This window comes from Mustela lutreola, chromosome 17 (assembly GCF_030435805.1).
Source record: "Mustela lutreola isolate mMusLut2 chromosome 17, mMusLut2.pri, whole genome shotgun sequence".
Taxonomy (NCBI): Eukaryota; Metazoa; Chordata; class Mammalia; order Carnivora; family Mustelidae; genus Mustela; species Mustela lutreola.
In genome coordinates, this window is record NC_081306.1 from 46,471,089 (window position 1) to 46,496,285 (window position 25,197).

General features: G+C 43.0%; 1 protein-coding gene across 7 annotated transcripts in view; it reads left to right on the forward strand.

Annotated features, from left to right (window-relative positions):
• The window catches only part of AUTS2 (activator of transcription and developmental regulator AUTS2), a 1,064,120-nt gene that overhangs the window by 477,976 nt on the left and 560,947 nt on the right, over positions 1-25,197 (forward strand). For all 7 annotated transcript variants that reach the window (XM_059154787.1, XM_059154790.1, XM_059154789.1 and 4 more), the window contains exon 4: positions 13,817-13,852. In XM_059154787.1, the coding sequence (XP_059010770.1) occupies positions 13,817-13,852 (36 nt within the window). The remainder of the gene's footprint in view (positions 1-13,816; positions 13,853-25,197) is intronic.

The following is a 25,197-nucleotide window of genomic DNA, read 5'->3' on the forward strand; positions in this document are numbered from 1 at the left end:
CACATAAAGGATCCAACTTGGTGTTTTGCTGTGTGGGTATGTCTGTGTCTAAGTATTTCTTTGTGTGTTTATGTGTTTCATTAACTTTGTGATGGAACTATAAATTATAATAATAAAACAGTATTTCTTACCTAAGTTGTTAAAAATATTTAAGTAGCTCCTCTTGAGCTTTGTTTTTAATAGGAGATCTCACAGACTCTGGAAATTCCTCCAGGATTAGTCAGTCATAATTTCATCCCAGAGTGGAGAAATGAAAGCCCCATTAAATCAGGGGACAAGAGTACAGTATTGTACAGTCACTGAGCTCTCTTGGTTGGTTGCCCTGAATTCACTTTCCATTAGATCAAAAGAAATTGGCAAAAGATATTTTGTGTTCATGGATACAAAGACTCGGTATTGAGATTCTACCCAAAGCAATGTACAGACTTAGGGCAATTCCTCTGAAAATTCCAACATCCTTTTTTGCAAAAATGAAGAAACGGATACTCAGATTTCTGTGGAATGGCATGAGACCACTGGTAGTCAGAACAGCCTTGGAAAAGAAGAACAAAGTCAGGAAATTCACACTTAAACAGTTTCAAAACTTACAGCAAAGCTATAGTAATTGAAACAGTACAATACTAGCGTCAGAATAGGTATACCGATGAATGGAATAGTATTGAGTATTTTATTTTTTTTAAATATTTTATTTGTGTATCTGACAGAGAGATCACAAGTAGGCAGAGAGGCAGGCAGAGAGAGAGGGAAGCAGGCTCCCCGCTGAGCAGAGAGCCCGATGCGGGACTCAATCCCAGGACCCTGGGATCATGACCTGAGCCGAAGGCAGCGGCTTAACCCACTGAGCCACCCAGGCGCCCCTGGAATAGTATTGAGAATCCAAAAATGAACCACACATCTGTGGCCAATGGATTTCTGATATGAGTGTTAAATCCATGCAGCTGGAAAAGAATTCTCTCTTCGAGGGATGGTGCTGGGACACCTGGATTTCTTTATACAAAAGGGGGAAGTTGGACCCCTGTGTCACATCGTTAACACAGAAAAACTCAAGATAGATCAGTGGCTTGAGTGTAGTAACTAAAATCATGAAACCAAAAGAAGGAAATTGGGTCAATTTCCTGATTTTGAATTAGGCTGAGAATTCTAAGATATGGCCCCAAAGCATTAGCAGCAAAGGGCATTATCAAGAAAGTGAAAAAAAAAAATCCCTATAGAATGGGAAAAAATATTTACAAATCATAAAACCATTAAGTGTTTTTAATATTCAAAAATGCACACAGGACTTGAATAGACATTTCTAAAAAAGATCTACAAATGGCCGGTAAGCACATGAAAGCGTCTCCTCATTATATCATTAGGAAAATGCAAATCAAAACTATAATGAGATACACCTTCACATCTACTAGGATGGTTAAAATTAAAAAAAAAAAAAGTGGGGGAGGAATAAATGTCAGGGATATAGAGAAATTAGAGCCCTCGTGCATGATGGTGAGAATGGAAAGTGGTGCCGTACTGCAGAAGAGAGCTTGGCAGTTTCTCAGAAAACTAAGTATGTAATTATCATGTGTCGCACCAGTTCCACTTTTGGGTATATACTCAATCAAATTGAAAATCGTTACTCAGAGAGAGATCTCCATGGCCGTTTTCAGTGCAACATCATGTACACTAACCAAAGTTAGAAACCACCCGCCTCCATCAGCAGATGAACAGATAAAGTGGCATGTGTGGGCGGTGGAACATTACTTGGTCATGAAAAACGTATGCGCTGGCGTACACGCAACAACGTGGATGAACCTTGAAAACACTATACTAAGTGAGAGAAGCTAGTCATGGAAAGACAAGTAGTGTACGGTTCCACTCAGATAAGGAGCCTAGAATATGCGAATTCCTAGAGTCAGGACCTGTCATGGGAGTGGCGGATGTGAGGTGTGGGGAGTTACTTATTAATTAATGTTTCAAAGTTTCTGTTTAGGGTGATGTTTGGAGAACTACATCCACAGTGCAGAGAATACAATCAGTGTCACCAAACTAGAACCCTAAAAACGGCTAAATGTCAAACTGTATGTTACACATGTACTTTTTGCCACAATAGAATAATGCTAAAAAAAACATTATCCTACCAATTTTATATCAAGACTGTCTGTGTAATACTTTGAGTTCATGATATGTATTAATTATTAAAACTCATACCTTTTGCAACAATAGGATCAAAATAGGAAAGGTGAAATTAAAAAAAGAAGAAGAAGAAGAAGAAGAAGGAAAAGGAAAAAAAAATAATAGTTGACATTCCATGAGATGTTCCAGAACCTCCAGCCACTGACTTGCTTTGCGTGAGCCATTCTGAGGTTGCAAATTCTTACCTCGGGCCTGCTGCAGTCCAAAATTTGCTGAGATGAAGCACACACAATTATTTTTTCTGGATACCAGGCTTCACGTAGCCACACAGTATTCTAAAAAATAAGGATGCCCCTACTTTTTCTTTAGAGGAAATTAGTAACTGATGACCTGAATGACTCTCCGAGAGTGAGGAGATGAGGACCACTGCTGGCTTTGCTGTGTGTGGTCTTACTGTGTCTCTCCTCACCAGGCTTTGCTCCCGTTACTTTCTGGAACCTACGGGAACCAGTTACCATCGGCCGTTCTGAGGCCCTCCGTCCGTCTACTCATCACGTCTCTGTATCACTTCCGTGTCTGGTTCTGTGGGGTTTTCTCCTCGTTGTGGATGGTTACGTCTTGTCTGTCTCCTTTGCACGCTCGACGGTTTGGAGGGGATGACAAACACTGTGAATTTTTCTTTATTGGCTGCTGGATAGTTTGGGTTTCTAAAAACTTTCTTGAGCTTTATTCTGGGATGCATTTATGTCATTTGGAAGTAGTTAGATTTTCCTGAGGTTTGCTTTTAGGCTTTCCTGGGTGGAAGCGGCACAGCGTTTAGGCTGAAGCTCACTTTTTGCCCAGTACTGACCCTTCTGACCCGTTCCTGATGCGCTCCGTGTTTGTTTCCCGGCCTTGCCAGCTGGTGGCAACACGGGCCGTTTCCTGCCTTGTGTGAGCTCTGGGCACTGCTCTGCCAGCTCCTCTCCGGTGGGTGTCCCCCTTGCTTGGGGACTTTCCTCTACCATGTGGGCACAGGTGGATTCAGGTGAAGACTAGGGGGACCTTTTGCAGCGTTCATGGTCCCATCTGCCCCTGTGAAGCTGTCTTCCTGCCATCTTCGGCTTCACACAGTCCAGCTGCCGGGGCTTCCTGCAGGTATCAGCCCTGTCTTTCCAACTCGGGTCCTTCTCAGCTCCAGCGGGGCCCTCCCCCGCTTGCCCAGCTGGGCATGAAAACTCTGCGCAGGCAGTAAGTCCAGCGATTTCCTGGCTCATCTCCTTTGCTTCCCTGGTCTCTAAGATCATGCCGTGCAGTGCCTGTTGCCCGGTTTCTAGACTCCCTCCCCTCCTACATCTGTCTGGCTATCTGGTTGTTGTTTAAGGTGAGAGGATGTATTTGGTCCCCGTGAGTCCATCATACCGACTCCTGGTTTTGCAGCTGAGATAAAAATTCCCCTAAGTCTTGCACTCACTTTCATTATTTTTAGAAGCTTTGGCGATGGAGACTTACTCCCAGGTGCAGCTAATGAAGACATTCTATCATTCCAGCTTGGTTGCTTTGAATTGGGCAGGCGAAAAGAGGAAGAGAAAGAACTCCACAGCGTAGCTGGAGGGTTTGACTCATGGGTAAAGCTTCAAAACCAAATGGGCTTGGCTTTGCTGAATTACGGATTCCCAAACTGTATTGCCAGAAGGGAGCATTGTCTGCAGGGACTCTCACATCAAGGAGATATAGTAACTTGTTTCCATTAGTTGCTAAGGAAAAAGTTAAGGGGAATAATCGAGTATATAAATATTCATGATGAGTTATTCAAGCGGGACAGTATTGCGTCTGACTTATACAGAATTTTGTAACCGAGGAAGTTGCCAGGATGTAGGGACTAAACTCACTTATAGATTAGTAAGTGAAATTGTCAAGTTGTGAGCTGACCCTGCACATTCATGATAAACACACCAAGTTGTTTTTTTTTTAAGATTTTTTTATTTATTTATCTGACAGACAGAGATGACAAGTAGGCAGAGAGGCAGAGACAGAGGAGGAAGCCGACTCCTGCTGAGCAGAGAGCCCGATGTGGGGCTCAGTCCCAGGACCCTGGGATCATGACCTGAGCCGAAGGCAGAGGCTTTAACCCACTGAGTGACCCAGGCGCCCCAAACACACCAAGTTTAAAAGCAGTTTAGTTATTTATTATCTGTGTGAGCTAGAGCAAAGAACTCGGTCTTTCCAAGTCTTGGTTTCTTTTTCCGTGCACTGGGGATAATTTCACGTACCTGGTAGGTCTCCTGCAAAGATTACCTGGCTCAGTGCCTTCCAGTCGCGTCGCACCGTTCTTGGCACATCCACAGTGTTCAAACATGTTTATCCTTTCTTTGGTCCCAGATTTAGAACTTCCCTTAGGAGCCTCTCGCCCCTTTTAAATTTGCAATCCTTTTCTGTCTCGGTTTGACAAGTCCTGCTTATCTCCACCATGACCCACAGGGCTCTTCCTCTCAGATAAAAATCCTTGTTATGGCATGTGTCTTCAGCTGCTTTTCTCCAACCGGAACTCTCTGTCCCTCTTAGGTTCCTGTCCTGGTATTGGAGCCCAGAGCTGGTACCCTCAGAGTTAAGCTCTGTTCCTTCCTCTGTCTCACTGGGTCTGCCGAGGCACCTTCCTTTACCGACTGGCTGTTTTTTTTTTTTTTTTAATAATTTTTTTTTTATAAACATATAATATATTTTTATCCCCAGGGGTACAGGTCTGTGAATCGCCAGGTTTACACACTTCACAGCACTCAGCAAAGCACATACCCTCCCCAATGTCCATAACCCCACCCCCCTTCTCTCAAACCCCCTCCCCCCTGCAACCCTCAGTTTGTTTTGTGAGATTAAGAGTCACTTATGGTTTGTCTCCCTCCCAATCCCATCTTGTTTCATTGATTCTTCTCCTACCCACTTAAGCCCCCATGTTGCATCACCACTTCCTCATATCAGGGAGATCATATGATAGTTGTCTTTCTCTGCTTGACTTATTTCGCTAAGCATGATACGATCTAGTTCCATCCATGTTGTCGCAAATGGCAAGATTTCATTTTCTTTGATGGCTGCATAGTATTCCATTGTGTATATATACCACATCTTCTTGATCCATTCATCTGTGGATGGACATCTAGGTTCCTTGCATAGTTTGGCTGCTGTGGACATTTCTGCTATAAACATTCGGGTGCACATGCCCCTTTGGATCACTGCGTTTGTATCTTTAGGGTAAATACCCGTAGTGCAATTGCTGGGTCATAGGGCAGTTCTATTTTCAACATTTTGAGGAACCTCCATGTTGTTTTCCAGAGTGGCTGCACCAGCTTGCATTCCCACCAACAGGGTAGGAGGGTTCCCCTTTCTCCACATCCTCGCCAGCATCTGTCATTTCCTGACTTGTTAATTTTAGCCATTCTGACCGGTGTGAGGTGGTATCTCATTGTGGTTTTGATTTGTATTTCCCTGATGCCGAGTGATGTGGAGCACTTTTTCATGTGTCTGTTGGCCATCTGGATGTCTTCTTTGCAGAAATGTCTGTTCATGTCTTCTGCCCATTTCTTGATTGGATTATTTTTTAAAGTGGTATTTGGGTGCGGGTGTGTTCTCCTTGACACTATGCCTGTTAGATGGCACAGTGCGCGGTACAGAGGCGTCCTGCGCCTCTCACTGCGTCACCTGCCCCGTCTCTGTTTCCCTGAGCTTGGCAGTGCTGCCGGAGTTGTTTCTCCAGCAATCTGAGCTCGCCATTAAACTTCCTTAAGATACCTTGGACTGGGCCCACGCTCGCGAGGGTAGTCTGTGGAGCCCTCCACGGGGAAGTCTGAAGCTTCCCCTTCATCGTCCCCCCCCCCCCTCTACTTGCCCATCTTCGTACCTTCTGCTTGGTCCCTCTGATCCACCATTTTTTTTTTCTTAATTAGCATGCACATTCTACTCTTCCTGCCTTTGGTTTTTCTTTTGTAATCCTTTTTCTTTCTTTCTTCCTTTCTTTCTCTTTTCCTTCTGCTTCAGTGTCACTTTCTCCAGCAAATTCTTCCCACCATCCTGTGGAAGTAAACTGCTTTAATGCTTTATTGAAATGAGTATGTGGATATGGCTCCTTTCTCTGAACGGTTCTTTGGGTCAGGTTTTTGGTTATGAGAAGGGAGAAAAATATTTAATACTTTTTAAGGGCTTGAGACCTTGAAGGAATCAAAACATTTCAGGAAATTATGCGAAGGGATTGAATTCTAGTAAGTGTTGTGCTAAACCGTTCTCTAACCTGATTGTTGAAGTCATGTGCACCATTTAGCATCATAATTGAGGCGCTTCCTCCTGCATCGTTTTCAGCCACCCTGGACGCCCCAGGTCTGTCGTTCCCCCTGTGCGGTCGCTCGTCCATCCACGGAGCGTGTGTCTTTGCCTCCGTCCTTCCCACTCTCCCGCCCAACCTTTAAAGAGATTTTACTCCAATGCAGGGTGACTTGCTGCTAAGAAAGAAGCAGCAGACACGGGCCACACCATCCATGAGTTCCCCTGTAGTTAGAAGAAAATCTGGCCAATTCCAGTCCTGCAACATAGTCCTGCTTTCTGTGTCTTCTCTCCCTTTTCAGAGTTTGTGCTAGATTTCCCTTTTCTCTGACAGCTTATTCCTGCCCTTTTCTGTTCCAGAAACATACATTCATGTGTTTCCCTGGGTGTGTCAGCAGTTAGATCATCCAGAAACATCTACCAGATATCTTGAATGTGTCAGCCGTAGCTCCGTGCACTTGAGGTTGACTGAGGAGCATGATGGAGTCTCCGTCCTCAGGAGGCTCCTGTTCTGTGGCGGGTGGCCGACGGCAGAGCTGTGAGCAAACAGGAGAACTTTCTGAGACAGTGCGTTTTATGAGGAAAACAACACAGTGATGAGGGGTGGAAGGGCCCCTTGAAGCAGGGTGACGGAATGAGGCCTTTCTATAGATGCCATTTGAACTGAAGCCTGCCTCACAAAGTGGTAGCAACCCCATGAAGAGCTGTGGGAACAGCATCCTGAGTGGTGGGAGCAACAAGGTCCAGAGCGAGTCAGGAAAAGCGCGACATGCTTGTGGGAAAGGAAAGAGGCCAGTGTGACTGGGTCTAAAGACTGAGCACCAGGCCTGATCACATGAGACATCCTAGTGCCTGGTAAGGAGGCCAAGCGTGTCATTGGTCTCTTGGGCCGCTGTAATCGAGGACTACAGGTTTTGAGGCTAAGATTCCAACATTAAGGGTGTCAGCAGGGCTATGATCCCCCTGGAAGCTCCAGGAAGGATCCTTCCATTCCTCACCTCGCCTCTGGGGGCATCTGGCCTTCCTTGGCTTAAGTTACAGCACTCCAGTGTCTGCGCCTGTCCCCACCCGGCCTTCTGCTCAGTGTCTCTCTGCGTTGTCCTCTCTTCTTCTTAGAGTATAGTTGTCCCTGGATTTGGAAACCACCTTGATCTAGTATGACCTCAACTTCATCATATCTGCAAAGACCCTTTTTCCAAAGAAGTTCATGGTAGTGCTCACTTCTCCAGCACGTATTGCTGATAATGACATCATATCAGTCAGGGTTGTGATATGACGTCATATCAGTCAGGGTTCTCAAGAGAGACTGAGCCGGTAGGGTGTAGAATCATGTACAGTTATGGAGGCTTATGAGTCTCAAGATCTGTGGTCAGAAGCCTGGAAACCCAGGGGCGTCTGTGGCTCGTTCTAGTCTCAGTCCAAAGGCCTGATCACCAGGAGAACTGAGGGTGTAACTCCAGTCCCTGGGCTGGATGGCTTGAGACTCAGGAGGAATGTATGTTTTGTTGAAGTCTAAAAGCAGGGGTGAAGCTGCCCTCCCAGCTCATGTACAGTCAGAAGAATTCCCCTTACTCTGACAATGTTCATTCTTTCGTTCTGTTTCTGTTCTTTTCGGATGAAGCTCGCCTACGTTAGGAAGGGCAGTATGCTTTATGAGCTCTGTCAGTGGATGTTCAACTTGTACAAAAACACCTTCACAGTAATGCCCAAAATAATGTTTGACTGGATATTTGGGTAACCAGGTGCCTCGTCAAGGTGGCACATAAAATTAACTCTTAGAGTCAATGTTCTGAGTGTCCTGGTGGATATGAATATGGGGGAACACTCTTAGAATGTTCAACCCACTACACATTTTTAAGCCACTGGATGATGTTAAAAAGAGTGTTGTTATAATTTTATTTTAAAAATGTTTATTTGCTCTTTATTTGAAACAACAGACAAAGGTAAGACCAAGAATGCAGTGAGGGAAAGAAGCCGGAAAGGACTGAGTATAGATGAGAGCTGGTGACCAGGTGAAGTGGGTTGGAACAGGGGGTTGAAAATCGAAGTCAGAAGGGTCCATTTCCATACCTGATGCTTTCTTCTTGCTGTCCCCCCCCCCCTTTTAAAATCACGGCTTCTGCTTATTAAGCACAAAAGCAATCACTAACAAGAATGATGACAAACAAAAAAAGGAAAGCAAATCCTTTCCCTTAGTATCACCTACACTAGCCTTCATGTTCCCTAAAATTTCCACTCATACCTTGTGGTATGGATTTATAAAAATTCTCCATTGAAAAGATAATTTTATTATATCTTTGTTTCTTATCTGTAGAATTTTTTAAGGATGATTAATGTACAGAGCTACATTGGTTTCTGATGTTCAGCATATTGACTTGGTGATTCTGTTGACTTGGTGACCTGGTGAACATGCAGTCCTCACCACGGTAGTGTTGCCGTCTGTCACCATACAGCATCATGACAGTCTTACTGACTCGAGTTCCTGTGCTGTACTTTTCTCCTCCATGACTTACTCATTTAATAACTGGAAGTTTGTGCCTCCTGATCCTGTTACCTATTCTGCCCTGCCCACCTTTCCTCGGACAGCCACCGCTTTGTTCTCTGCATTTCAGGGTCTGTTTTCTTGTTTGTTTGTTCTTTTGTTCTATTTTTTTAGATTCCAAATAAGCGATATCTTAGGGTGTTTGTCTTTCTCAGACTTACTTCATTTAGCTTAAAACCTAGGTTTATCCATGTTGTCACAAATGGCAAGATCACATTCTTCGTGACTAAGTAATACTTCATTGAAACCTTAACCACGTTTTCTTTATCCGTTCATCTGTGGAGGGACTTGGGTTGCTCCCGTATCTTGGCTATTATAAATAATGCTACAGTAATCCCAGGGGTGCAGATATCTTTTCAAATTAGTGTTTTTGTTTTCTTTGGGTAAATGCAGTAGTGGAACAGATGAGATGGTATTTCTGTTTTTAATTGTTGGCCTGTTTTTACTTGAGTCCCCCTGGTAGTAATTCCCATTTAAATACAGTTTGTGTCTTTATTAGCTTTTAGTAATCCTGTCTCCAAGGCACATTTCCTAGGATTGAGATTTCAAGTTTTTTTTAATTGTCATTGTTTCTCAAAATGCACCAGAAAACCCATGAATGAGCTTGCTTTGTGACCTTTCCTAGAAATGCGCTTGGCCGTGTGATTATTGGTATGATCCTCTGGTTTTTTCTCCCAAGAGAGAAAATCCTAACAGGAAGGTGGGTAGGCCTAGATATTAGACACGATTGGTGTTGTGGAACAATTTTTAAATATTCTACTTCAATTAACCCTGGGGTCAGAGCATATATCCTCCTCTTAGGGGTGAAGTACACATCCATCCCATACTCAAGGAGTGATGATTGTAGCCATGGCCTCTCTGTATGGATGTCTAAGGAAAGGAGCGCACTGATTTTAGATGGATAATGAATTTTGAAATCCCTTGTTGTAGGTAAGCTGTTAACACAGAAATGTTAACATCATGAGTTTAATGAGCAGCTTCCATGATAGCTTAGTGACAGAGATGGAAAAAAAAGTCAGGTGGGGAGCAGCGAGGAAGAGTAGAATGAGCATTTAATGAATGTCTGCTTGCACACTTGAATGTCAGCAGCAACCTTCTAGCTCCCGGAAAATGTCTTTCCACTGTGCATGCCATGACTGTCCCCGCAGCCCGTGTGGCTTGGCGATGGAGGCGGTGTGTTTATAGGAGAGCTCTCCTTTGCAACATAATGAGATCGAGGCGGGTAATTTGCAGAGATTGCTGGAGCAGTGGCCGAACCTACAAAAAAAGGGGGAGAGAGAACCCAGCAGAAAGGACAAACCACGTGAGATAGGAGATCGCTTATAATGAGCCCCGAAATTGCATATCAGATAGCCAGCAGGCTGGCTTTTCCTCAGATTCTCGCCTTCTCACTGCTAAACACTTTCTCTTGCTCTGTTTTCTGTCTCCTTCTGCATCTCGTTTCTACCTGGTGCATTGAAAATATGAATGAAATGGCATCTCTGCCATTTGAGAAAGCAAGAATGAAGCCTTTTCCATGATTCAACAGAAGTATTTGCCTAAACATGGGGGTATGGTATTATTTCAAATGCTTTTGAATCTGAGGACACTTTGGTTTGTTGCGTTCTTTTTAAAAACATCTCTGATTTTCAAGCCTCATTTTAACTCCTCATCTTTTTTAGATTCTGTGGCAATTTCGGCTGTATAGTTTAGACAGAATCTGTCTTCTTTCTGTAGCAAAAAAAAGGAAAGAAGGAAAGAAAAAGGAAACCAGAGGACCCCTTCTCATTAGATGTTGACTGGGGGCAACGTGGAAAGTTGAAATGAACTTGATTTTATCAAATGGTTCAGTGGTCAGGGCATCACCATTTCTTTGCTTTCCTCGGCCTTTTACCTCTTGGTGTGTTTTTCTTTCCTATGTGAGAAATTGGTGCTGTAACTTAGCTAACGTAACACATTTCAAACTATAGAAAAGCTGTTTCTAGACATTACTATAGCGTAATCATGGCTTCAGGTGTTCATGAATTTCTGACTTGGAAGAAAGATTAATACTGCCCAGTATTTGCATCTATATTCAGATACAAACTTAGATTAGGTATTCATGATTGAGGCTCTTCTGGGCCTTTTGGCTACCAAGTCCTAAGGCATGTGGTGTGCCTCAGGGGCTATCAGTAAACCCTGACCCCTGCCCTGTGGCTAGTCTCAGAACTTCTATTATCTGCATAATAGACGATCTGGTGGAGAATGTGTTGGTGACCAGGGATCGTGTCCCAGTGAATACAAGGCCATAGCCACATTCTTGAGGTTGCAGAATGGGCGAGGAGGTACCTCTTTCAGAGATGTGATTTCTGTTCAGATTTTCCAGTGATGATTGAAGGGAGCTGGCAAGTAGCCAAGAAAGATAGGGTGGAGAAGGAGTAAGAAGGGAAGAAATGTCAGTGCTATGGATGTTCGGCAAAGTAGATAGGAGGATTTTTTTGGTTTTTTTTCTTCTCCCCAAATCTAGAAATCATAGCTTCATGCCCCCAACTTTTTCCTCTTTAGAAAAAGAAGTACGGTGGGTTGAGAAGTGTGGGTAGCCTCTGACCATGAGGTTCTCTATGCTTTCTAGAGAATACTGAAACTCTAATGGACTTGGAGTGTACGTGAGGATACAGTGTCTGCGCTCTTTCATGTGTCTGTGTGGGGGGGGTGTTATAAGGCGGGTGCTTAAATGCTTTGTTGCATTATGTTAATTCCTCGGCAGTGCAATCAAATTCATGTCGTAATTAAAGCTGTCAGTTGGAAGGCAAGGCAATCGCCACGAAAACACAGCATAACAAATGAAGTGAAATGATTCTGCGTGTAGCTATACAATGCTTCGCCAGGCATGAAATTAAATAAGTAATTTGATGTTGACATCAGAAATTGAAATGATACCCACTGTTCCCTCATTCAGTCGGACCTGCATAAACAGTAGCCAGAACAAATACGCACAACAAAGCCCTCTTCTCCACCTAGCCCCTGAGTAATGCACAATATATATGCAAAATGAGTGTCACAGAGCTTCCCCAGACCTGAAGGATGTAATTTTCTTTGGTATACAGGAAGATGATATGTTTGTGGGGGTGGGGAGGTGGGTCTGGAGGGGGACTTCTGCTTCTGGGTAAAATACATTCGCAGGAAGGAGGGGGAAAAAACAACCCTGAAATAAACAAGTGCCCGTGTTCTTTCTGAGTAATTCATCCTAAAATGAGTTTATCTCCCGCGGGCGTGGCTCCAGGGTGGTGGAGACCTAAGTTGGCTTTTTCCTTCCTCTATTCCGTGGAGGGCGGTGGGTGCCGAAAACAGGTGATGCTGTCACATGGCTAATCACCGCCCCGAGAAGCCGTCTCCATGGCTACTGTGATCTCCCTACACACCATTTATGGGATCAAGAATGCAGCGAGATCTTTTTGAACTAAGTCCAGTGTGCAAGATCGCACATCTGTTGTCCTTCGCTCCGAGCCTCTCCCAAACACCGAGCGAAGTTGTGCTCTGGGAAGTGCATTTAGGAGCGCCCTGGAGCGGACTGTCCTTACCTGATGCGGATGCCATTCGAGCTCAAGCACTGTCGTTCCCGCTCAGAAAACAGTTTAAAATCAAGAAAATTCCCATCTACTGTATTTTCGGAGATGCTAAATTCACCTGATCTTTTTTCTCCCCCCCGTGCAATCCAACCTCTCATGGATTCGTACATTAATTCAGCAAATACTTGTTCCAGGCGTCTTGCGTGCAAAGCGTTGTCCTGCGTGCAGGAGAGGCAACTACCTGCTCCGGGTAGTTGTAAAGCAGGGAAGGGACACTCGGGTGGGCGAGCCAGAGGGGAAGTGAGGAACCAGCGCGCGGGGACGGAAGTCAGCCCCCCCAGGGAAGGTGTCGTACCTGATGAGGCTAGTCAGGCAGAGGGCCTTGCAGGTTCGAGGACACCACACTGAGACCAGAAGACCGCCCCGGCACTAACTAGCATCCTCTGTGTGTAAGCTTATTTGAGGACTTTCTCGTTCGTGAAAAGGAGACTAGAAATTAAAAAAAAAAAAAAAAAATTGTAATGACAGGTTTTAGGAAGAAAAGAGAGGTACAAACAAGCTTGGATCACGGACAAGTTTAAAACAAAAACCAAGTTCTCTTTTTGGCCTCTTTGCCTAAAGGAGGGATGCCCTGCAAACCTTTCAGGATTTTATTTATTTATTTTAGTCTTCCCAGTGTCAGAAGCGTGGAAGCCCTGAGTCGATCATTCTTAGACTCAGACCGTTGGGGAAAACGGTGCTTTTCACCGCTTCCCTTCACCCTCACATTCTTTGCATTTTATTCTACTAATTATGTTTACAAAACGTCTCCTTTTTGAAAAGCGCTCTGTGTGTACTAACTGGGGCCTTTAGGGAATAATACTGGCAAGTAGGTCATGCACTGGAAAAGTCATCCAAACCCACTGGGCTTTTATTTTCAACTCGGTCTGGGCTTTTTCCTCTTGCCTGCCCCTTTGCGGCCACAAAACCGAGTAGCTTGAGACCCAGGCCTTGAATGTCAGCGAGTCGGGGAGGTGGGCTGATGCGTGTCTCTTTAGTCTCAGCGCGGGGCAAAATGCCATCATTAATTCATTACCCAGCTGCCTGTCAAATAAATTGGCAATTACGTCCACCGCAGAAGCTCGGAATTCGGTAAACAGCACGTTAGCATCTCTGAGTTGCTGAGAGACGTAAAGGGGGAAATTAAGCCAACACGGTGTTTGCATCGTAGCAGATGACAAGGAGCCGCGCACGCCCGTGGCGTGATGTAGCGATGAAAACCCACAAAGGGCTGGTAATGAGCTGCGTGGATGGGAACGCGTTAAAAACCGTTGCTGATTTGCCACTTTCTCTTTTTGCTTTATTGCAGAGTTCAGCTCCCTCCAGCTTGGGAACAGGCTACTTCGTAAGTTGGTCCCGACTTCCCCACGTGTGCCTTGCGTCGGCCTTGATTTCCTTCTGTGACGTTTGCTCATGAGGATGTGAAAAGAAAAAAACATCGAAGAAATCCTCTCTCAGTCCTAAAGAGCAGAGTGCTACCCGTCCTTTCATTAGGGTTCTTTGATTTTTAAAAGACATAAGCTGTAGGGCCCTGGGGAGATGGACGTGTGGTTCCCAGGGCGATGGAGAACTGATGGGTCTGGCCACCTTCCCTACGTCACTGTTCTTTCAGTGACAGGTGACATGAGGATGAAATTCAGATTCAGCGTGGAGCTTTTGATTCACTTTCAAGATCTCTTAAAGATCTTTCCCACAGTTACAGTGAATTGCCTTTAAAATTTTTTTTTTTTTTTTTTTAATGAAAAGTGGTGTTTTAATGGATTTTTCCCTTATGGTCTGTGCATGTGGCCCTTACAGTTCCTCTGAGCAGCCATGGAAGCCCACGTCCCAGCAAATGCACGGGTATTATTTTATTTCCCGACATTTCTCAGTCCTTCAGAGGGATTGGGATGCTGTCAATCCTCAGGGACTATGTCATAGGTAATTTTCTCATGGAGAAATTGTTACTTCATTTCTTTCATTTATAGCAAAATTACCCTTTCTGGACTGAGTAATCTTTTTCCAGATCTAAATAGAACAGAGTTACCGACAGGCATTATGTACACAAGAGGAAAACATGCCCCTGTGGAGGTTTTCTGGGGTCTCTAAAGGGATCTGATTGGTGTTCTCAGTGACGAACACTGATCCTCTGATGCCCGCTCAGCATTTTCTGAGAAAATAATGAAATCAGGAAAATAAAACAAAGTGGAAAATAATTACTGATTCAGTTTAGTTGCCTTTAAATTTCTTTCCTCTAAGATGCTAATTACGCTGGTTCTCTTGTGCCCACACGTTTCTCTTCATCCATTTACATTAAATATATGAAAACCAGCACCATTTCGTTGAATGATAAGTCTTTCCAAGCTTGGCAGAAGTAGCATATTCTAAGTGTTGATTTTTTTTTATCTTAATCGTATGCTAACGAGGAGAAAAAGGATAAGGATCAAGAGTTCTCGGTACCTGCGTAGTACAGTCAGCGCGCTTATGCGTGCTCCTTCTTGTGGCTGAATATTCATGCTTCCAGAAACACGCAGGATGCTGAAGCAGTCGAAATAACAGAAGTAGTCCATCTGCCGTGTCTTCACACCAGGCTGGATGTGGGTTGAGATGCTGGAAGTAAAATCTGGAGGCTGCCAGTGTCTGTTCTCTGTCCAAAAGCTAAATTATGCCTCTTGGCTTTCTTCAGTAGAAGGAGGCCCAAACCACCAACTTAGCCCTTGATCACTTCGGGACTGAACATTCTAGTATTTTTTTTTTTTTTTTTATTGTCAGTATGATAACCCTGATAGAAGAAAGTCATCTGTAGAAATGCCAAAAATTTTTATTATACTTTTTGTCATTTATTTTTCTAATTCTAGGAGGGTATTTTTTTTATTCTTTAATAATATATTCTTAATGAGGAAAGAGTCTGCAGTTACGAATCTAAAATGATTTTTCTACTCACACAGTGTTGGAGGAGTAGAAAAGTCTGTCCTTTGATAAAATTGCTCTTGCTTTTTTAAAAATTTGCTTACAAAAAAAAAACAACGATGTAGTATTATTAGCTTATGGAAAAGATACGTGCCACTTGCATGGTCAGCTCTGAACGCTGACAAAAATCCTCTACTTAGAATGTGTTTCCAGCAATGGGTTTGTTCTGTTATCAGAGTGCAAAATCCATTGATACTATTGCCAAGTTCTCATCAAAAATTGTCTTTGCTTCAATTTTCATGTCAACAGTACCACATGTAACACTTGATTTCAGGTCCTAACATCAGCATTGGTGAGTTTCACGCTTCTGAGTGGAAATAGTAGATTCACAATTTGTAAGAGTTTTGTGTCAACATTTTTGCACTGTGCTTTATGATCTGTGATATGATATTAGCCTCGACTTGTGTCTGTAATGAAGGCTCAGCACCAGGTAAGTGGGCTGGTGATATGTGGACCCTGTCTTTCTTTTCAGCATCTCTCTGAAGTGTGGACGGAGACACTGCACCAGCAAAGTCACTGTGTTTTTAATGCCATTGAACCATAGTGTGAACGCTGGTGTAAGCAAACTGAGGGCACTCACCTGTTGGGTTTAATGACCTGGAACTGTTTTCTTGAATACTGTCCCTTGCCCCAGCATTACTCTAATGTCACAATTTCCTTTCAATTAGAGGTTATGCTCTTAAAGAACTTTCAGTGAACTAGGGTAAAATGCTGATCGTTGTGCGTGCTAATAAAATAGACACCCGCCCGAGTACACACACACACACTCACGTGTGCCTGTCTGTGTACACCCCGTCCACAGCCAGTGTATTCTACTTTCCGGCAGTTCTTTCCATTTATCAGTCTGTGATGTTAGAGAATTTAAAGAAGAATCCTTTGTTTTTGATTCAGTTGTATTTGTTTATATCTTTCTGGTTTTGTGTTCCAAAGATGTCTGCTTAGGTCTGTTACTTTTCCAATCCATTTATAAGCTGAAGATTTGAGAACAGAGAACAGCAGCTAAAATCAGTATTTACATAAGCATATTGCAAAGGATTCTTAAAGTAGACAAAATAAAGAAGGATTGGAACAAACTTTTCACATTTTTGGGAGCTTTTGAATAATGTGGGTGTTATACACAGAGAGACACACATATATATTCATTACATCCTCAAGCCCAGCTCATATTCTAAATATAAATGGAAGTATAGACTAGTTGGAATCTATTTGCTTTTTTTAAAAAAAAAAATTTTTATTTTGGCAAGAGTAGCAAAACTCGTTGGAGTGTGTAGGGTTTTTCTTTTTATTTTTTTTAAACGTTAATGCAGTGAACACGTTTTCATTCTAATTTAAATGTTTTGGGCTCTATTCTCTCCTTATACATGTATTTGAAGTGTTGTTGTGCATCGTGGATAATTAAGAACTTAGAGACAGACTGATCTGAAGCCTGGTTGTGTGACCTTGGTCCAGTTATTTAATATCTGTAGATCCACACGCACCTCAGAGAGTTGAGAATTCTAAATGAGACAGGGTGTTTAATGCACACAGAACAGCCCTCATTAATAGCAAATTATTCCCATTATAGTGTGTGATGGACACAACTTGGTCTCATTAAGTGGCTGTGTAATGTCGTGGTAGGCAGAGGATCACCAGAAATCAGTGTTGCAAGCAGTGAATTCTGGAACTCGGAGCCGCGGGTCAGGATCGCTCTTATAGCTTTCGGAGGAGCCTGTGATTGTGTGTTCGGTCAGCCGTAACCACCTTACCCCATCTGTGAACAAAAAACAAATGCAGAATTCACTCTCCGTGACCCTCAGTGATCACCATGATGGTAGAATGACCTGGTCGAGGTGTTCATGCATCACAGTTGTGTAATTTGTGCGGTACAGTCATTTGCTTATTCCCTCCGTCCGACTGGAGAGAGGGAGGGACTGCTAATGGCTCTTGAGGTTGGGCTGGAAGAGGAAGAAAGATCTGTTCAACATGTTCGGTGCTCGGAGGTTGAATCACATGTTTGCTGCTCCCTGGCCCCCAAAAGATACCCTTGCATGCCTGAATGACGTAACTGATGTCAGGAGAGTGACCAGACCAGCGAACATCTCCTGGTTGCCCGTGGTCTGCTGTGTCATCACAGGAACATTTGGGACTCATTCCTTACAAGCACTGGAGCCCATACACCAGTAGTCGGTGGCTGCTGTTGGTGCCGGGGCGGCTGACTTGTCAGGCTGAACTTGATCCCTGGTATCAAGGAAGCTGTCCTTCATTCTTCTCTGGGTGATTTTCAGCCTCCTTCGAGGTTTGAATCTAAGTGTCTTAGGCCCATCATCTCAGAGTTTGGATCCTGCTTTGGAAATTCCAGTGATCTAGAGATGTTCTCTAACAGTTCCCAAACGACAGCTTTAATTCTACCCAATGGCATCATATCTAGTTAAGTGTAAATATACATATACATATACGTACTTCAGGATTATCAGGGAAACCAGCCACCTCTACCTAATGACTAAAACCACCACATTACATACTAGAGGAGAATCGTGGAGTGGCACACTTCTTAAAATGAGATGTATGTGATTAATGCTTTCCTGGGCGCTCATTACTTAAGAAGTTACATTGATAGTGTTGGTAACAGGCATTGGGGTGTGAAATACTGACCTGTGGCTTTCCATCACAGCTCTAAGATCATAAAGGGATTAAATTCTTTCTCTGTTCTACGTTTTTGACTATAGAATCTTGAAATATCTGCTCTTTTTCTTTGAATACTCTGGGTTTGTTTTGTTTTGTTTTGTTTTAAAGACTGGATCTTTCTTTTAACGGACACTTCTGACTTTTTGTCTTTTACTAAGTCCTGAGCACCTTCTCCATGAGACATTGTTCTGGGTGATGTTACAGATGTGGAAAAACCATGTCCCTCTCAAGGAATTTAGGCTTCTTTCAACCCAGGTCCTTTGCTTCCTCTGTGATGCTTTTAAATATTTGTGACACATAGCATTTAAGTAAGAGGATTTCGGCTCTACGGAGAACCCAACATTCTTTGACTTTATAATGCTTCTCTGGATTTTAACTTTAGAAATGCAGCTACTTAGGCCCGGCCTTGACAACAACACATCCAAAGTCACCTTCCTTTCCGCCTGCCTGTGCTTGCTAGTGTTGCTGGGAGAGGGTTTTGTAATTCAGGTATTTAATCAAAACCTGCCAAATGTTTAAAGATAAATGCTGCTGAGTATTTTAACATGTCTCTCAAATAAGACTCTAATATTTTTATTTATTAATAATTAACTCTGGGTAAATGAATTATTGGCTATTACTTATTTACTGACAAGTCTCCATTATAATGGAAATTTCTTTAAAAATCTGAATTCCATCAGAGCTCTCCAGTTGCTGTCGGGGCGTTTAGACTCATTGGTAAAGATCGAGTTAGAAAATAGCTCATCAGATGAAGAGTTCAGTGCATTTTAATCGTCAAATACGTATTAAACATACATTCTTCATTCTTAAGGTAAATTAGATGGAAGCTTGGCCCTCAGGTCATACGTAGTTGAGTTTGGTCTGTGGCAAACTGCTCAGTCCTGTGCGGAGAGGGAGTAGAGCACTTGGGAGTGTTCAGAAGGGTCGGTCGGTTGTAGGAAGACTTAAAGTGTGCGGAACTCGATGGGTGTTTAGAGTTTCCACGGAAAGTGGAACAAAGTTTGGGGCGGCAGAGGTGAGAGCACAGGAAAATGGCGTCATCGAGTGGGATTGCTTCGACTGTGGGAATCGTGTTTCGGAGAAGGGGTGGACTGGGCAGGGTGATGATAGAGCCTGTGGAACAAAGCCAGGAGAGAGCTGCGTGGGTGGGGAGGAGAGGATTTAGAGGCGGCCCCAGACTTGGCATGAGTGATCTGTTAAAAATGAGGAAGACCGTAGTCCAGCACCGATGGCCGTGATGCGTCTTTCACTCAGAATAGGAATCCCAGGAAGGAGAGATTGGATTTTAGGAAGATAAATTTGATTTTTGATTTTTAAAATTGATTTTGGAAGGTAGGTAGTTAGAGGTAGTTAGAAGTTCAAGTTGCGTAAGTCTGCGGTAGTTCACAGCGTCGTCCAGAGTAAGGGAAGAACAAAACATTGCCGTGCAACTTGAAATTTGTGTTAAAATAAGTAAAAAAGTAGAACTTTGTGAGAATTTCAGTATTTTTTTTAAGATTTTATTTATTTATTTGACAGAGATCACAAGTAGGCAGAGAGGCAGGCAGAGAGAGGAGGAAGCAGGCTCCCTGCTGAGCAGAGAGCCCAATGTGGGGCTCGATCCCAGGACCCTGAGACCATGACCTGAGCTGAAGTCAGAGGCTTTAACCCACTGAGCCACCCAGGCGCCCCTTCAGTATGTTCTTAAAACTCAGCCTTATGCTGAGATATCTTTTTTATCCAAAGATATCTTTGAGGCATGGTTGTACATACAGTTTTCTTCTGTGACCTCTAAGAATTACCCAGTGAGTCACCCAAAGTGACTTGAATCATTGGTCTCAGAGGCACCCCATCTCCCAAGTGAGCACACTGCTAAAATGTTTATGTAATATTTAATATACAAAAATATTTTTATACACAAATATTTTTATGAAATTTTTATTCTGATAATGGAATAAAATACTGGAAGCCATCACTCGGCATACTGACTAGTGGTTTGGAAGCTCCCTAATTACTGTGCAGAAACATTAGGATAAATGAAATCAACTGCTCTTTCTAATGATAAAAAGTTACCATGTTTTTGAATTGTAACCTTTAAATACTGCCCTGAATTATAATTGTCTCTTATAACGTAACAAAACCAGAATCTCCACAGTGGGTGTTTCATTTAGGGTAAGGTGAGAATTAATCTTAGTTACCCTGGGGGTGACTTAGATTAGACTTAGATTTCAGGAGCTTTAGACTAAAAATATAATTGTACTTTCCATTTCTTTTCTTTCTGCTTTTGATTGGGTGCAAGTACTCTTGGGAACAGAGTCAGTGAGCCGTGCGCGGCTACCCTGACCACACGGACAGCACAAGTTGGATTGCGGTGAGCAGACACCGAGTCACGTGTAGATCCCCACAGTGACACGGCTCCTCCGGCTGACCTGAGGAAATTGTCTTCTGTGTCCACATCTTTGGTTTCAACTTGTTCATGCAGTGCACAGGAATTGAGAAATGTGGGCAGTTTCTAATCCGATGAGAAAGCCTCCCCTGGAATCTCCAGCTGCCACAATTCCTTAACACTGTCTTCTTCTCAACCGTTTCTGGGGAGAGAGCCTGGTGTCTTCAGACACCTGCTGTCCCCCGGAGTCTTGGTATTAGCTGTGGCGAGTTCTGACTGAAGAGACGATATGAAAATACAGGTGCTCCTGGTGCATGCGGGGACATAGCCCTTGGCCTGGTCTGCTTGTCTCCTCAACCCCCTTCCTCGGCCCCTCAGATGTGGAGAAAATAAATCATTTTGAGGGGGGGAGATTTTACAAGCCACTGGACTAGATAATTACTTAAAGGGCCTTTGTTTCTAATATTCCAAGATCCGTGATTCTAGCTTCTTTACACCTGAATGTTTGCCGTGTGGGACCAGGGCTTTCCATCGGGTTCGCTGCCTCTCTTCGCAGGAATTCAAGGCCACGGTCTCCTTAGTGCTTAATGAACACTGCTCTTCAGCGTCAGCAAAGAGGAGATCCACATTTCAATTGAGTGACCAAGTCTGCCTTCCTTTGAAATTAATAATACATAATAAACAACGAGATATTATTTTATATTTCTGGTATTCAGTTAGGGGTTTAGCATATAGAAATGTTGAGGCTTTCGTCTCGTCCTTTTCCGTAGCTAGGGTATCCTGTTGGTCACAGAGATGACTCAGGAAAGACTTTTCCAGTGTGAAAATCCCGGGGGGAATGGACAGGCCACTGTCACGGGACTCAGCAAGTGTCTCTCTGTCTCTCTCTCTCTTCCTCTCTCTCCCCCCTGTCTCTCTCTCTGTTTCTCTCTCTCTCTTCCTCTCTCTCCCCCCTCCCTATTCGTTTTTGGACACTGGCTTCGAAGAAGTCATCCTATTCTTACTGGGGATTCCCAGGTTATAGAAATGTTGAATTAGTGGGTATGAGTCATATTATATAAAATGAGCTCTGGGCAGTGTGAAATACAAGATTTACTCTGACGGCCTGCGCCACCTTCATTTTTGATAGATTTAGCTGCCCTGGAGTTTTATGGACTCTCCATCAGAATCTCAGATCAAAGGACTCATTCCTTTGCTTAACTGCTTTAAAAAAAAAAAAATATTTTTCCCGAAATTGTAAATTAGATGCCTCCCAGTCCATTGCTTAGGAAACTTACAGCTTTGTGAAACACCAAGAGTATCGTTTGAAAAGAGGTTAAAAAACACAACTGGGGCTTGTTAAAGAGGAAAAGTGCTGTTTTAACTCCAAGTGTCACATTTTCCTATAGTCAGCTCCAGCAGTAAACAAGAGTTATTGGAAGCTGGGACAGTTCGAGACACTTCACTTATCTCCCGATACTTGACTTCAGAAGCCAAACATTTAAAATGCATTTTGCTTGTGTAAAAATGTTTATCCGTTTAAAATACAATGTCTTTTTAACAGAAGCACCCTGGTGACAAGCTGTTCTGATACCGCTCAGTTAATATAACTGTCAGGTCCTATACGCATATACGTGAACAGACCAGCACAGTCACCCAAGGCCCCGCATTATAAATCACTGTTAACAAACCTTAATTTGCTTACTAGGCTAATGAACGATCTCTGATTTCCTGTAGTAATTAGCTTCACTAACAATCATGTTTAAAGGGACCTGCCTCCTACGACACAATTTCTGCTCTGAAATCTTTGGTATCTGGTCTGCAGGATGGCAACAAAACAAAATGAGAAGAAAAAAAAAAAAAAAGAGCAAGACAGCAAAGCCTATTAGTCTCCATGGACAGCTCTCTTGTAAGAAATCCAGATCATGGCTCTTCTCAAGTAGAAGCCTAGCCAAAGGTGATGACTGTCTATTAGGGCTTATAAACCGTAATGCACTAGCAGATCTGCAGGGCAGTGGTGAAGCCAGATAATTGCAGTGTTTCCTGTCTAAATGTGCTGCTGTGTGTAGCAGCCTCTGATTTTAAGGAGCCGTTAAAAATGCAGCAAGGCATAGCAGCTGTGGTTCCTGGTGTACTCCTAATATTTCATACGATCATCACATCTCATAAAATCCCGGTACCGCTGGCCAGCCACAGGAGGAAATTGAGGAGAAACTGAATCGTGCAGGTGTCATTCCAGAGACCCACCAAGAACGCGCCCAAGCCTATGGTGTGTCTCTTTTTACTCCCATTTTAGTCCCTAAAGAGATCACTGACGTTTTTACATTTTGCCAAAGGATCCTATCGGTAATGTACTTTTTCCTGCTTTTGTGGGAAATAGGCCTGACTTTGCCAAGGGAAGGCAGGGCTGTATCCTGTGCAGAGGAAGTCATGGGAAGTTGGCATCTTCATCCCAAACCCCAAAGGACACAAGAAATTTGGTTCCTTCAGAGTTTATTGAAATACATGTTAAAAATAACTTTATAACAGAATGAAGCAATGTGATATGAGAACTTGATTCCTCCGAGCAAAAGGAGCATTGGTACTAGAACATTTGGGGAAGCAAGGGAGACTGTAGAAGCCAATATGTTCTTCTCATCGAGTTTTAACCAGATAAGCATCTTGACCACATGGAAGTCTTACGCTGCGTTTGTAAAAAGGCGTGATAGAGCCGCAGGTTATTTTCATCCCTTGCTACTTTGTCAGTTTTCAATTTGGTAATGAAAATGGGTCTATTACTTTGGTTTTACGTTTACAGGTTTAGTGTTCATAGAACCTCTTTGAGTCGGAAGGGACCTCACATGTCCTCTTGTCCACCTGCCGGTCTGAAACGGAGCTCAGAAAGCTAGATTGTTAGGGTGGGCTGACAGTTAAGAACTGTGACCTCTCTCACCCTCGAAACTGTCCCTTCCTGGCACAGCTGAAAGAGCGCGTCGGTTTTCTGACCACCTGCCCCTCACTGTTCTTTTGAGTACATTCACTTGACAACTGTGCCTTTAACGTATGTCGAGTAATAACATGCAGACACACACACAGACGCGTGCGCGTGCACGTGTGTATTTTAACCTCTGTCCAAGTTCTTCTTGGTACAGTCAGTACACTTGTCCATTATCCAAAGCTTCGGAGAGGCTGCCGCTACGACATCACGGTTTCTCCTAGCGCCGTGCTGGTGAAAACCTCCCACTGCCCTAAGTGTGACTTCCCCTTCGCCATCCAAGCTGTAGACTCGAAAATACCCGTGCTGCTAGGTTTTCCTCGTTGCTCTTTTTGTCATGTCTCTTCTGCATGGGATTTAATGCTACCTGGCTATTATAGATTATTTATTATATATAATATTAATATTATATTTTAAATATTATGTTGATAATTAAAATCAATATTAATTTTAATATAATGTTATAATAATATTGTTAATATTATTATATTAAATATTATTGTGGGTGTTTATCTCCCTTGGTGATTTTTATCTGGAGCCTCCAAAAAAATAAATCAGCCATTCTTCCTTTGTTTTGTTTTTCCATACCTACATCTGGAAAGGGCTTTGAGACAATCTGTGGACATGCTTAGTACACTGTCTCTTTTTCCTTTGTAGACATTGTATCCAGTTTTAAAAAAATTAACTGGAAAATATCGTGTGGACACCTTTGTTCTGCTGCAGAATGGCAAAGTAATTGACCATTAAAATATACTTATCATAGATTCCATTGTGACGTGAGTATTCATAGCTAAGCCTCTTCAGATTATTCTAATAAATGTGAACAAGCAGTATTATCTCAGACAGATAAAAGGACACAGTATGAAAGAGGTGCCGTTTGATACAGTATTCATGTCATAGCAGATCCGCATGAGTAATAATTAGAGACAGGAGACAAATGAAAAGCTTGCTATTATTTATAATAGGTCTGTGTTACATACAGACCTCTTATAGATACAGAATTCTTGAATTGTGACACATACTTAAATTTCGAGCACAGAAGACATAGTGTACTTTTGAAATTATTGCAAATTCTAAGTTGGTTGGGCCATGAAATTACATTTTTTTTTTCATCTTTCAACTGAAGGTTGGATCAAGGTGCTCTTTGAAAGGGCCTTTCAATGTCAGCATGTCTGCGGATGTGTTGGAAAGACTGTTGTACAACCAAGTAAGAGACTAGACATGTTCAGGGACCATTTATAAAAGTCATTTTGTGAACAAGAAAAGTTAAGTATCTTTTCCAAAGTCCTACAATTAGGGGAAGAATTCAAGTTGAGAATCAAGCTTAACGATATAAAACTGTCCTGCCAAGAGGTTGAAAACTTATGTCACATTGAGCAGTAGAAAAGTAGGATCTACCTTCCCTGAAACCTTTTGGGAACATAGGCCAAATGGTAAGTTCTGTCTATCTTTGTTTTTCTCACTAAATAGATAGTAAACCAAGCGGGCCCTTATCTTTCAGCTAAACATGAAACCTTAGTTTTTCTCTTCCAGACAAAGGTTATATAAGGGGTTCCCGGGTGTCTCCGTCAGTTCAGCATCTGCCTTGGCTCAGGTCTAGCCCTGCTTCGGGCTCTCTGCTCGGTGGGGAGCCGGTGTCTCCTCTCTCTGCCCTCCCCCTCTGTGCTCATGCTCTCCCTTTCTGAAATAAGTAAGTGAAATCTTTTTTTAAAGGTGATGTAAGTGTTTTTTTTTTTTTAATATTCATGCGTCATAACAT